The sequence below is a fragment of the Galeopterus variegatus genome, unplaced genomic scaffold (genome assembly GCF_000696425.1).
Source record: "Galeopterus variegatus unplaced genomic scaffold, G_variegatus-3.0.2 Scaffold7995, whole genome shotgun sequence".
Taxonomy (NCBI): Eukaryota; Metazoa; Chordata; class Mammalia; order Dermoptera; family Cynocephalidae; genus Galeopterus; species Galeopterus variegatus.
Genome location: NW_007734106.1, coordinates 71845 through 84650, shown reverse-complemented (window position 1 = coordinate 84650; position 12806 = coordinate 71845). Strand labels below are relative to the sequence as shown.

Here is a 12806-nt window from a genome sequence, read left to right as displayed (position 1 = left end):
ACAAAAAGGAAAAAAAAAACCTGAAACTGTAAAATTACTAAGGGAAAATATAGGTGAAACACTTCAGCAGTTAGGTCAGGGCACAGGCTTTGTGAACATGAGCCCGAAAGCACAAGCAGCAAAAGAAAAAATAAACAAATGGGACTATATCAAACTAAAAAGTTTCTGCACAGCAAAAGAAACAATCAACAGAGTAAAAAGACAACCTACAGAGTGGGAGAAAATTTTTGCCAACTATGCATCTGACAGGTGACTAATATCCAGAATATACATAGAACTCAAGCAATTATACAGTAAAAAAAAAAAAAAAAAAAAATGACCCAAGTAAAAAATGGGCAAAGGAGTTGAACAGACAAAATGTCAAAGGAACACATACAAATGGCCAAGAGATATATGAAAAAATGCTCAACATCACTAGTCATCAGGGAAATGCAAATTTAAACCACACTGAGATATGACCTCACTCCTGTTAGACTGGCTATAATCAAAAAGACGGTGAATAATAAAGCTGGCGAGAGTGTGGAGAGAAGGGAATGCTCCTACACTGTTGGTGGGAGTGTAAATTAGTACAACCAATTTGGAAAACAGCATAGAGGTTTCTCAAACAACTACAGATAGACCTTCCATATGATCCAGCAATCCCTCTTTTGGGTATATATCCAGAGGAATGGAAATCATGTCAAAGAGATACCTGCACTCCCATGTTTATTGCAGCTCTGTTTACAATAGCCAAGAGTTGGAACCAATCTAAATGTCCATCAATAGATGACTGGATAAGGAAACTGTGGTATATATACGCTATCGAATACTACTCTGCCATAAAAAAGAATGAAATACTCCCATATGCAACGACATGTATGAACCTGGAGAAACTTATGTTGAGTGAAACAAGCAAAGCACAGAGGGATAAATACCGCATGTGCTCACTCATATGTGGGAGCTAAGAGAGAAAGGAAGGCAGGAAAGAAAGACCACAGGAAGGCTGTGGTCTAACACAGGGAGGGAATGTTTCTATGGCTACAAACAGGAGTGGAGGGGGGAGGGGGAGGGAGGTTGGAGGATAATTGGGATGGGACAAAGTGTACAACTGCAATTTGTGGTAATGAGTATGCCCCCAGTATGAATCTGGCCCTCACATCATGGGCAGGAGGAGGGGACAATTAGCTTTGTATCTCATGAATATTCTTGATGAATAAAAAATAAATAAATAAATAAATAAACCAACCTTCTGAGAGATATGACAGCAAAGGTTACTGTATAACTCAAGAAAGAAAAAGTTCTTTCTCTTAACTACAGATTTTCCATATGAGTAAAAGTTTGCCAAGAAAGAAAATATGAGAGCCTATGCCTGTTATATCTGTGATGGAAATACCTATTGACCAATCTTTTAAAAGTGACAGTCTTTAGCAAGAAAGAAGGGAGTAAAAGTTTAGGAATCCATTGAAAATAGGTGATTCTTTTTTTGCCTTGGTAGAGCCATATATATATATATATATATAGATATATATATATATATATATATATATGAAGTATTGATTTCAAGGACATATTGATAACATAGGCCCATAGTGTCTCAACCTGGAATATGAGGGAAAAGAAGATGAAGGACTTGATTCTGCTGAGCAGACCAAACAGGAAACACTATTTTTAGTTGTGAACATGCTCTGATAACAGCTAAATGGTGAAAGGACTTAAAACTATGCCACATGAAGAATTGCTGAAAAGACTGGGAGTGTTTGGTTTGGATATCAGGCTTGTCCCTGAATATCTACAGGGTCTGGGACAAGAGTACAAATGAAGGCCTAAACACTGTAGGCCTAAATATTTTAAAGTTGTCAAACAAGATAAAAATAATCAAATGAAATATGTTCTATCCTCTTATCCTGATGAGTATACTCCTATAATAACCTGGAAGACCTGGTACAAATTTAGAACTCCTTGGGGTTCTGGGCAGCATGTCTTCATTCTCTTCCCACTCCCAGGTCCATCCCACACCACAAAGAGCCATGGAAGCTCAAGTGTGGACTGAATGTTTGTGTCCTCCCCCCAAATTCATATATTGAAACCCTAATCCCCAATGTAATGGTATTAGGAGGTGGGGCCTTTGTGAGGTAAGTAGGACATGATGGGGAGCTCTCACAATTAAATCAGTGTCTTTATAAGAAGAGATAAGGGAAAGATAATCTCTTTTTCCACATGTGAGGATATAATGAGAGGACAACTATTGCAAACCAGGGAGAGGGTCCTCATGACAACTTGACCATGCTGACATCCTTATCTCAAACTTTCGGCCTCCAGAACTATGAGAAGTAAATTGTTGTTTAAACCACCCAGTCTATGGTATTTGTTATGGCAGCCCAAATTGACTAAGTTTTGTAGTTATCCCAGCTTGCACATCAAAACTCCAACCACCTCTACTCAATGAACAGCTACCCTCTTGGCCATCCCTTAAAAGTACACACACTGGTTGTGGAGTCTGCCACTAGGAGTATGAACTCAGAGAAGAGGTTCATGCAGGCCCAGAAGCAGGTTCAGGACCATTTGGTAGAGAATCCTAGGATTTCAGATACCCAAAGCATGGTCCAGAGGAGAGGTAGTCTCCTCCATGGAAAGAAATCCCATTGTGCTCATGTACACCTTGCCTATGGAATGCAGCTGGAGAATGTCCAAAATGGGTCTTCTAAAAGAGAAGTACTAGATAAGACTTAGGGAAAAGATTATAGTTGTCTCCAAAATTGGAAGATAATGTCATGGGAATAAGTGATTAGATGTTCTAGATAACCCCAAAATGGGGATTAATGAGTAGCAATCAGACAGAGACAGATTTCTGTTCTATGTGAAGAACTACTTTGTAACTGAGCTTCCAAGAGAGAGGTCACAACTACTTCATTAGGCATTAAGTGGTGGTGGGGGTGGGTGGGTAGGGTTCAAGCAGATGATGGACTGGATAAAATGATATGTTTGGCCCCAAGATTCCAAGATTCTAGCCAAGAAAAAAGAACAGTTTGAATATAACTGGCTAAAACACCACAAAATCCAATAGTTCAATTCCTCTATGATCTGTATGATTTTTAACAAAAAGAACCATAAACATTTAAAATAATGTTTTGTGCTTTGTGGATATTAAACACACTTAGTAGCAAAGTAACTACTACTGATATGATTGTCTTTATGCTCAGAAAAGAAAATGTCTCTCCTCATTCTTTGGCCTTCCCTTGAGTCTACCTTACTTAGTCATCAGTAAAGCATTTTTGTTATCTATTTTCTGAAAGGGTACAAGTGGAGCAAAGCATAGGGTATGTATGATCTAAAATTTACTTCTGTACCGGCCACAGTTTGACTTGGAAAGAGAGAGAGGGGAGATGATAAGCCATTCCATATCTCTTTAGTGTTGCCTTTCAAAATAAAAGGAAAGAACTAGAGAAGAGAGCCAAATTCCTGAAAGACAAATTTCTGACCACAACATTTCTTAACGAAAAGAGAAAACTATAGCACTAATGTGATAAATAAAGTTGCTTAACAAAGGAAGAGGAGGAGAAAGAAAAAAAGGAGCAAAGTTGGAAACTGTAAGAGCCATACCTTCTAGAATTCTATTCACAGAATATAAATTCCATTAATACAGGGATTTTGTCTTTTCTGTAAGCTGCTGTATCCCAGCACCTAGAACAATGCCTTGAAATGGCAGGTGCTCAATAAGTTTGTTGAATAAGTGAATTTACTTTATAAATTAACTGAGCAATAACTATGTGGCAAGAGGTACTGAGTTAGGTGCTCTTTCCTCAATGGTCTCTCATTCCTCAAGGAGATGGACCTCATTCCTCGTGCAGAGTGAAAATGAAACTTCACTTTAAAAAAGCTTAGCAACAACAGGGCTAGAACTATGAATTTATACACAAAAATTAGAATATTTTGTGTATAATGAGAAAGTAATGGTCTATTTTCTTTTAAAAGCAGAGAACTATACAGAAAGGAAAACTACAAGGGTCTATGTGGCATAGAACCAAGCAACCCAGAGAACAAGCTCCTGACTGATCAATTTAGTACTTGCTTGAAAATGAAAATCTTAAAAGCATAAATTATCTTATTTAAGAAAATAAAGACATCTGGAAAGCTAGATAAGCAATTGAGGCCCACTGAAATCCAATAAGCCCAATGATTTCAAGAATTTTTTACAAACTATACCAGAGTTTTGCAGATCTGACTGACCAAATCTATTATGCAGTATTCCTAGTGACCACTGATTGGCAGATGTATCCTAAATAGATCTGCTATCCTCTCATCATTTTCCTGTTACAGTTATGGTCTTTAAGTTTTTTAGAGAGAAAGAAGATGACAAGACAGGTGTATTTCCAAACACTTGGTAAATTAGACCAATGACAAAGAAAACGGGAGAAGGGATTTACCAACATGAAACAGACTTGGGTTCTCTTCTTTCGAGCCTAACCCCTGCTGAAACAGGGTTCTGTCCCACCAAATAGAGTTTATTTCTTGGCTCCCTTTATTTACCATTTCCTTCTCAAATCCTTCCTTTCGGTTTTATATGCTATTGAATTAAATCTTTTTGCTGATCATAAGTTCTTGTAAAACAGACTAAATCCAACTATTTCAACCACCATACAATAGTTTATTTTAAATTCGGAATTGTTTGAACCAACTCAGATAACCAAAGTGAGAGAAGGGTACCTGGAAGCAAATAATATGGTATAATTGGGTGTATCCTTTACATACACATATTTTGAACAATCCACAAATATATTGTATTTTAATTTTTTCCTAGTATATTGACTTTAATGAATAAAATTAATGCTTCAAATTCTTTCCTTTTTTGTTATTTTTTAAAAATTGAAACATAATTGATTATACATATTTATGGGGTACAGAGTTGACTATCAGTATTTGAGTACAGTATGTGATGATCAAATCAGTATTGTTAGTATGGACACAAAGAATAATTACAAATTGTTTCTTTTTAAAATATAGAAACATACCTACTTGGCCAGTTGCCACTATGTTGATAAATTTCGGGTGCTGATTTACAGTAAGGCACAGAATATCATCATTATGTTCCTGATAAAAACTCTGAGTCCCTATAAAAAGAGAATTTGAAAATTAAGTTTAAAAACTTTTAAGGTGTTAACAGCCTAATGCACTTATCCAGAGGAAACTACTCTTTAACTTATTTGCTTATTCAATACGTATTTTTGAGTACTCACTACGTGCACATCATCACAAGGACAGAAAAATGAATCAGAAGTCTTTAAAGGGATAGATGACTGAAAGGGATAGAATATATAATACAAGTCTAAAGATACCAAGTGCCAAAAGAGAGTTAAGATCAAAATGTTATGGGACTTCAGAGCAGAAAAGATTATTCTCATTATGGGAATATGGCACTTCTAGATTGATCCAAATAGATTTTGTAGATGTGAAGGTGGGTGGAAAAGGGCATTCTAGGTAGAAGAACACTTTAAGCAATGGCACAAAGGCAGGAAAGTATTGGGTATGCATATAAATGGCTCATTTGGCTGAAGTGTAGGGCTATGAAGTGAGTAATATTATTGTAAAGGCAAGTCTGGACTAGAACTACAGAGGATTTTGAATGCCAGCCTAGGGTCTTTCTGTTTTGGTTTCCTAAAGAAAAGGATCCATCAGAGTCACATGGAAACTAGTGGTAATTTTCCATTTAATAATTTGCATCACATTTATTCATATTTTATATTTATTCTGTAGTGAGTGGGAAGGCACTGAATTTTTTTGATGAAAGGAGTAATGTGGCTCATCTAGCAGTAGTGACAGTGAAGAGGCCTTAAAAGACTATGGCAGTAGTCCATGCAAGAGGTAATAAAGGTAGGCTTGGGCAAATACAATGAAGAGGTGAGAAATGAGGTCAGAACAGTAGGTTGGATCTGCATTATAAAGGGCCATGAATACCAGAACAAAAACAAAAAATTTCAACAATTACATTTAACAGGCCTATTATTACTTTAAAACTTCTTTTCAAAGTAAAATATACTTCATATATTCCAGGGCTAAGAGTTCAGTTAAACAAACAAGTAATTATATGTACTGTTGGCTAAGTTGTTAGAAGATCAGCTAATAGATCTAGACTTTTTAGACTGTGAACCTAGAAATGTCTCCCCAAACTGGTGAGAGAACAAATAATCAGAATTGGAGCACATGCTTGGTCTCCCTCTGCTCTTTCTCTTGATACCCTACCATTAGAGAGCTGATTAATTACAAATCAGAAAATTAAAAAATAACATTACAAATATAAACATAACAGTTTATTTATACATTCATTCCTTTCATGCTTATCTTATCTTACTTTTCTCCACTCTCTCTGAGGTTATATGAAGCCTCAATTAAAAAGGATTTTCTCTCTAAGCACCCTGTAGTAATTTTTAAATGGCCCAAAATATTAAATGGGAAACTGCCACTGATTTCTGGGTAATCCTGCTTAATCCTTTTCTTTAGGAAACCAAAACAGAAAAATCATATTAATGATTAATACTGACCAGGGATGGAAGATTATGACTCACACATAATCAATCCATTCTTTACCATTCAGAGTGAAGCTATCAGAGGAAAAGCCAGAAATGTTTGGATTAGATAACCTCTATTTTTACTGCCTATTTTCGGACTTTATGAAGTTTACAATTGTATGTAATAAAACAGAATGAAAAATTAAATACTAAATGTCACTAGTAGGATTATCACATTGGTCATCAAATGGTGCCAACAGAACTTTATTTGTTCTTTAACAATCCATTCAGTTATATAAATATCAAAAAAAAAATTTTCACCTTCTTGGATAAAACAAGTTATCATCAGTAGAGCCACAAACAAGCAGCATTCTTAGCTTCTTTCCTTGGCTTTCCAAGGTCTCAGTATGAGACCCCCACCCCAACCCCAGCAATTACTCACCCAACATGCTACTTTCAATCTTTAACAATCAGAGACAACTATCCAAGCCATCCATTCTCACAATGAGGTTATGGGGAAATACAATTAAAGTTACAAATGGTTTCACTATAAAACATGGTTTTACCATATATTAAGCCTCTACTTCTAATACAGACTTATGAGTATCTTGCATTATGAAATCCTTTCCTGCTGCATTATACTTTCTCTCTCTCCCTTTTTTTTTTGGCAGCTGGCTGGTACAGGGATCTGAACCCTTGACCTTAGTGTGATATCCACACCACACTCTACGAAGTGAGCAAACTGGCCAGCCCATACTCTCTTAAGATTGAACTTGAAATATTACTAGAAAGTTCTGCAATATGAAATATTTATATATTGGACTGTTTCTCATGCATTTAAATTATTATTTATAGTTTTCACTAAGAATTTTAAGCGGCTAGATAAAAGATTCTAAACTTTTAAAACTGTGTGTGTGGGGAGGTGGAGATCAGGGTTCCCTACCTGTAGCAACATTGTGCAGAATTCCAACGGATGCAGTGTGATAAATTATATCATCACCATCATTTAAATAGTGAACATTATTCCTACAGTCTCTGCCTCGATAACCAAAAACAAGCTCCAACACAAGGTCCTATAACAATAATGATAAAACCATTATATAGTTATATTCTTCCTCATGTATAAATGTTCACCATTGTTTTGTTGTATACATAGTACTAGCATTTTCTGTCAAAATGGAGGACGCATTTTTGATGTTTTACAAACTGCAAACACAAAATTACACTAGACATACTTCTCTGTGTAACCTGTTTAGGCATGTGAAATACACACTGCATACTTTTCTATATAAAGTTATAAAAAAGAAAAGGGAATCACAAGGTCACCCAATTCTAAGAATTTTAGTTCTTAAGATTTCACGTGTTAAACATTGACATACCTCTTGTGTCCAAAAGAAGAATATATCAATTTTTGTTTATTGTTAATTAAAATAGCTGATATACAAACATAACTCAAGATAAATTATGTCCAAGTCATGTACTATGGAGAATCCAAACAGTACAGTCAGCATCAGTGGACAAAAACCCAATACACCACCTCTGACAACTCATGATGAAGTTCTGGCAGATATTCTGCTACTGAAAGTATCCATTGTCATTGATCTTGTGGGGCTGGATGAGGGAGGGAGCTACAACAATCACCCTTCCACAGCTTTACATCTTGTTTACACCTGATTTCACAAAATTTGCTTGTTTGCTGCTGATACTGGGATGATGAAATGCTTGGGAGAACCTTCCTTCTTCCTCAATTATTGAGGAAGTTTCCTTTGGTTAGAAGCAGAGACAGAGGACAAACAGTTTTCATGAACCCTGTATAGTGAATACATTACACAGGGTAAAATTCCTGATTTGGTATAAGTATTTAATCTTCAACTTATAAATTCAAACCACTAAGCATAAGACACTGCCAAAGTGTCTATGGTTCTATAAGCAATAGATCATTCACATATATTTAGAAGTTCATTAAGATACAATTCAATTCAGGGTATCATTCACGGAAAAGTAAAAGACCAATAAAAAAAAAAACCTGAGACGAAAACAGAAGATATTAATCCAAATTCAGACGGAGTTACAACCAACCAAAAAGATTATTCAATACACTTATTTTTATGAAAAACTAATGACAAGACTTGGGTGTTTTATAAAAAGGAACCCTGGATACATTTTAATAACATCAGAGAGTGGGTTTTCCTTACCTCTATGGGTCTCTTTTTCTTGCCGACATTGTTTGTCTGAAGCTTCTCTGGCTGTGGCGGGGCCCTACTCACTGGGGGCCTGAAACAGAGAAGTGGGAAAGAAGAAAGGCACGCGTCACTCGGTGCCTTCACTGAGCCTCCTCCACCTGCCCTCCAAAGAGGTGTCTGCCCCACCTTCAAGAAATGAACCCATGCTGCATTCCACTAGACTGTGCCATCTACATCTTGATGGCTTATAAAGCAGGAAGGTAGAAAGAAAATATCAAAACTTTTATACATTTTACTTTTAATTTCTTTGGTGTATGTTTCATAATGTAAATAGTATAACAGCACAAGAGCAGACTGTTTATAAACAAATAAAAAAATGTAAGTCTAGTATAACTCGAAAATTTCTTGATGGGTACGTTATCAACAAAGCCTGGATTACTGCTATAAAGCATTTAACAGAGAATCTTGAACACGGCAGGTACTCAACACTTTCTTCTTGAAGGTGAATTTTGATATCTCTATCAACTTTCTATACTGTTGGCAACATAAATCACATCTGAGTTCAAATTTGTACTCACTACTTTTCTTCTATGCCCTTTGCCGTCTCTACTTCCTTAAGTCTCTAGTATTGGTAAATGGTGTCACCATCAGACAATTACTCAAGGAAGACACTTTACAGTCACAAAGCAATGTAAAGCATAGAACACTGTGTAAAAGATAATTACTGTTACTGTTGTCTCCAACTCCTATTCCCTTATTCTCTCTTTACTAAACATTTATCAACTTTACCTACACAGCAGCTCTCAAATCTATCTCCTTATTCTCTGTTCAGGATCTATTCAAAATGTCCCATGTCCCAACAGGTGTACAGAGTTCACATATGGAATCATTTAAACGTGGAGGCTCTTTAGTAACACGCTTTGTTTAATTTAAAAAAACCAAAAACAAAAAAACCACCATGTAGTTTGTTTTTATCTCAAATAATCATTATACACATATTTAGTAACCTGAACATTATATCTAAGTCAATCATTCATCAACTCCCTCCCCCCATTTTAACTTAATATTCAATATGTAACAACTAAATCAGGAAATAACATAAATTAACTTTTCTGTGAAAAAATTTCAACATTTATGAAAAATATCATAAAATTAAAGGCATAAAAATATATTTGCATTTTCAAACTGTCAAGTTACACATCTGTAAAAATTAAGTGTTATATCTTGAACATGCAATATAAAATAAAAGTGGATTTTCATATGTAATATGAAGCAGCATGTAGAATATATAAGCATGACTGATTAACATCATAAAAAGTAAATATCAAGAATATATAAACAACTTTTCAAATTATCACCCAAACTTTAGTTTCAAATCTCATCATGTACTTTCTTAAATGTCTATAAGTAAAAAATAGGACTGAATTTATATTATTTAACATTTAAAAATATTTCTGCTAGTACCATTTCAAAGAATGACAGAAGCTTTGGCTTTTCTTCCAAGTCAATTTTGTGGGTGAACTTTATTCAGTGTTACTATCTGACAGCTTTAATTGTAACCCAAATAATAAACAGGTAATTTTTATCTATACAGTCCAATGTAACAATTAAGAACATTTAAATTTTTATAGAGATCATTTATATAAGCTATATTATTGCTTAAAATAAAATTATACAACTTGTAAAATTATACAAGTTGAATAGATAAAGTTTTAGTAAAGCTATTACTTATATAGTGTAAATTGATTAATTAAGATGCTATATTCATTCCAGGGACACTAATTCCAAAGGAAAAAAATGTAGAAAACTGAACAGAGGTAAAGAATACCAAGTAACATAGCTCATTAATGGCAAATATGAAAGATGATAAAAATACAAAATTAGACTTTGTAAGCAGAGCAAAGAGAGGATTACCTTGAACCTCTTTTCAGCAGCAGATAAAAAAGATTACAACACAGATTTGAATTTGAAACACTAATAAAATACTTCCTGTAATAAAATATTTTTACAAGTTTAATGCAGATAAACCATACTATATATATTAAAGGCCTGTTATTTTTAGTTTATTACTGCATGTAACAAAAGGCTTAAGTTACTCCATTAATGGCAGGGAAACCAGGAAGAGGAAGGTGAAAAAATAAAAGTAAGAATTCAACATGTTCTATGTTGTAAACTTTAAAGCTTGCCATTCTTATTTTTCTGCAGTGTAATCTGAATTTCAAACAAAATATTTAAGCTTATGGCAGTAAAATGTTAACCAACTTAAAAGGCTGGTAGGACTAGAGCTGCTTTTAAGGAAATTGCCTCAAGAGCCTAAGCTTCCCCTGTTCTGACATTCTGACCAAAGGTTCCCCAGTCAGCCAATCCAAGAAGGCAGAATGAGTCACTCGGGACCATGCTGGATTTGGGGTTTCGCTAGTAAAGGAAATAAGCTTTTAAAAAAATTTTCCCTTAATAGCATAATGACCAAACAGAATTGGGGGAGATCACAGAAGTCATTTCATCCATCCTCCCAATGAAACCAGGAACCTCCTTCACACGTCTAGAACATCCCTTTGGTCATCTAAACTCTGCACAAACACTGCCTATGACAGGGAGGTCACTTCTACGTAAAAAGCTGTTCATATCCAAGACAGTAATTATATCTCCACTTAGTTTCTTGTTTTGAAATAAGTGATTCCCAGAACAATTAATTATTCTTCATATGAAGTGGCCTTCCAAACTTCCTTCATCCTCTGCTTTCTTCTAACCACTGCGAACTGTCAATGTCCCCTTTAAAACTCAAAGATTGGTACTCAATAAGGTACTCTATGTATAAGGCTAAATCTAGATGCTTTATTCCTGTTAAATTAGTATAAGATAACATGGACCCTTTAAGAGGCCGTAACACACTCTGGACTCATATCTTTGCACACATCACCCCACTTAAAACAGATAATGGATTCCTGATGTCTGCCAAATATATTAAGAGGAGCCTAATTTTCAAGTTTGTGCACAATCTGGTCTCAAATAGACTTTTTTCATCTTTATCTTCCAGCATTTTCCTAGTGGTACCTTTCTTTAGTGCTAAAATAGACTAGCCATTTCCACATTGTTCTGTTTTGAAAACTCTCTGAAGGCATTTTCATCTCATGAAAAGTAGCTATAAAAGTATCCCAAAGGGTCTTTTCTTAGACATGTCATTTTATTAAACATACAAACATCAAAATTACTCTATTTTAATGTTTTTAAATGAGTGGACTAAACATGTATCAAATCAAGCTAACAGGTTTATAAATTGAATAATCTTTCATTGATAAATAGGTATGGTTAAGTTCGTTTTTATGAGTCTCTGAAACTTAAGGAAAAACTAAAACTATCTAGAGTGTAGTAATTTGTGAAGTCATTTATAAAACCAAATTATCATAATGAAGACCCTAATAATAACAACCACATATGGGGTAGTTGTACAGTTTGTCCTATTTCATTTCCTAATTCTTTCTTGACAAATATAATTGAACGTTTAGGAGAAAAAATCAATACCTTAAAATACTATAAAGATCAAACTAGAACAAAGGGTAAATTTTTAAATAAAATATTGTCTTTAACGAAACACTTACCTTACTATCCCCTGCCTTCAAAAGGAGCAAGGGGAAAAAAGCAGAGAAGCATAGGAGAAAAAAGCAGAAAAGCATATATGAAAGTTACTGATGAATAAAATGTAGCAGTTTAGTAAACAGAATAAAGGCAACATCAACGGAATTCTAAGGAAATGCAAAAACGCCTAATTTGTGTCACACTGTGACATAAATGTTTTGAATATTTTTATTTAAAAATATTGGAAATTTGACAAAAATTTACTATTTTAAATACACAAGATTTATTACAAAACCATTTGTTGTAAAAAGAAAAACATAGGGCCGGCCCGGTGGCGCACTGGAGAGTGCGCCACTTGGGGGTGTGGCAGCGCTCCCGCCAATGGTTCGGATCCCATGTGGAGACCGGTTCCCGCTCACTGGCTGAGCGCGGCGCTGGCCGAACACCGAGGGACGCGGGCCCGCTGCCGGTCCCCAGTACGGGCGCGACACCGAGGGTTGCGAGCCCGCTGCCGGTCCCCAGTACGGGCGCGACACCGAGGGTTGCGATCCCGTTACCGGTCAGT

The 12806-nt window shown here is 35.4% G+C and overlaps 1 protein-coding gene across 1 annotated transcript in view; it reads right to left on the bottom strand.

The window, feature by feature from the left end:
- The window catches only part of EML5 (echinoderm microtubule associated protein like 5), a 76138-nt gene that overhangs the window by 7645 nt on the left and 55687 nt on the right, over positions 1 to 12806 (bottom strand). Inside the window, exons 20-24 of the mRNA XM_008592527.1 lie at positions 12265 to 12279; positions 10580 to 10588; positions 8678 to 8756; positions 7426 to 7555; positions 4989 to 5087 (exon numbers count right to left, since the gene is read on the bottom strand). Coding sequence (XP_008590749.1) covers positions 4989 to 5087; positions 7426 to 7555; positions 8678 to 8756; positions 10580 to 10588; positions 12265 to 12279 — 332 coding nt within the window. The remainder of the gene's footprint in view (positions 1 to 4988; positions 5088 to 7425; positions 7556 to 8677; positions 8757 to 10579; positions 10589 to 12264; positions 12280 to 12806) is intronic.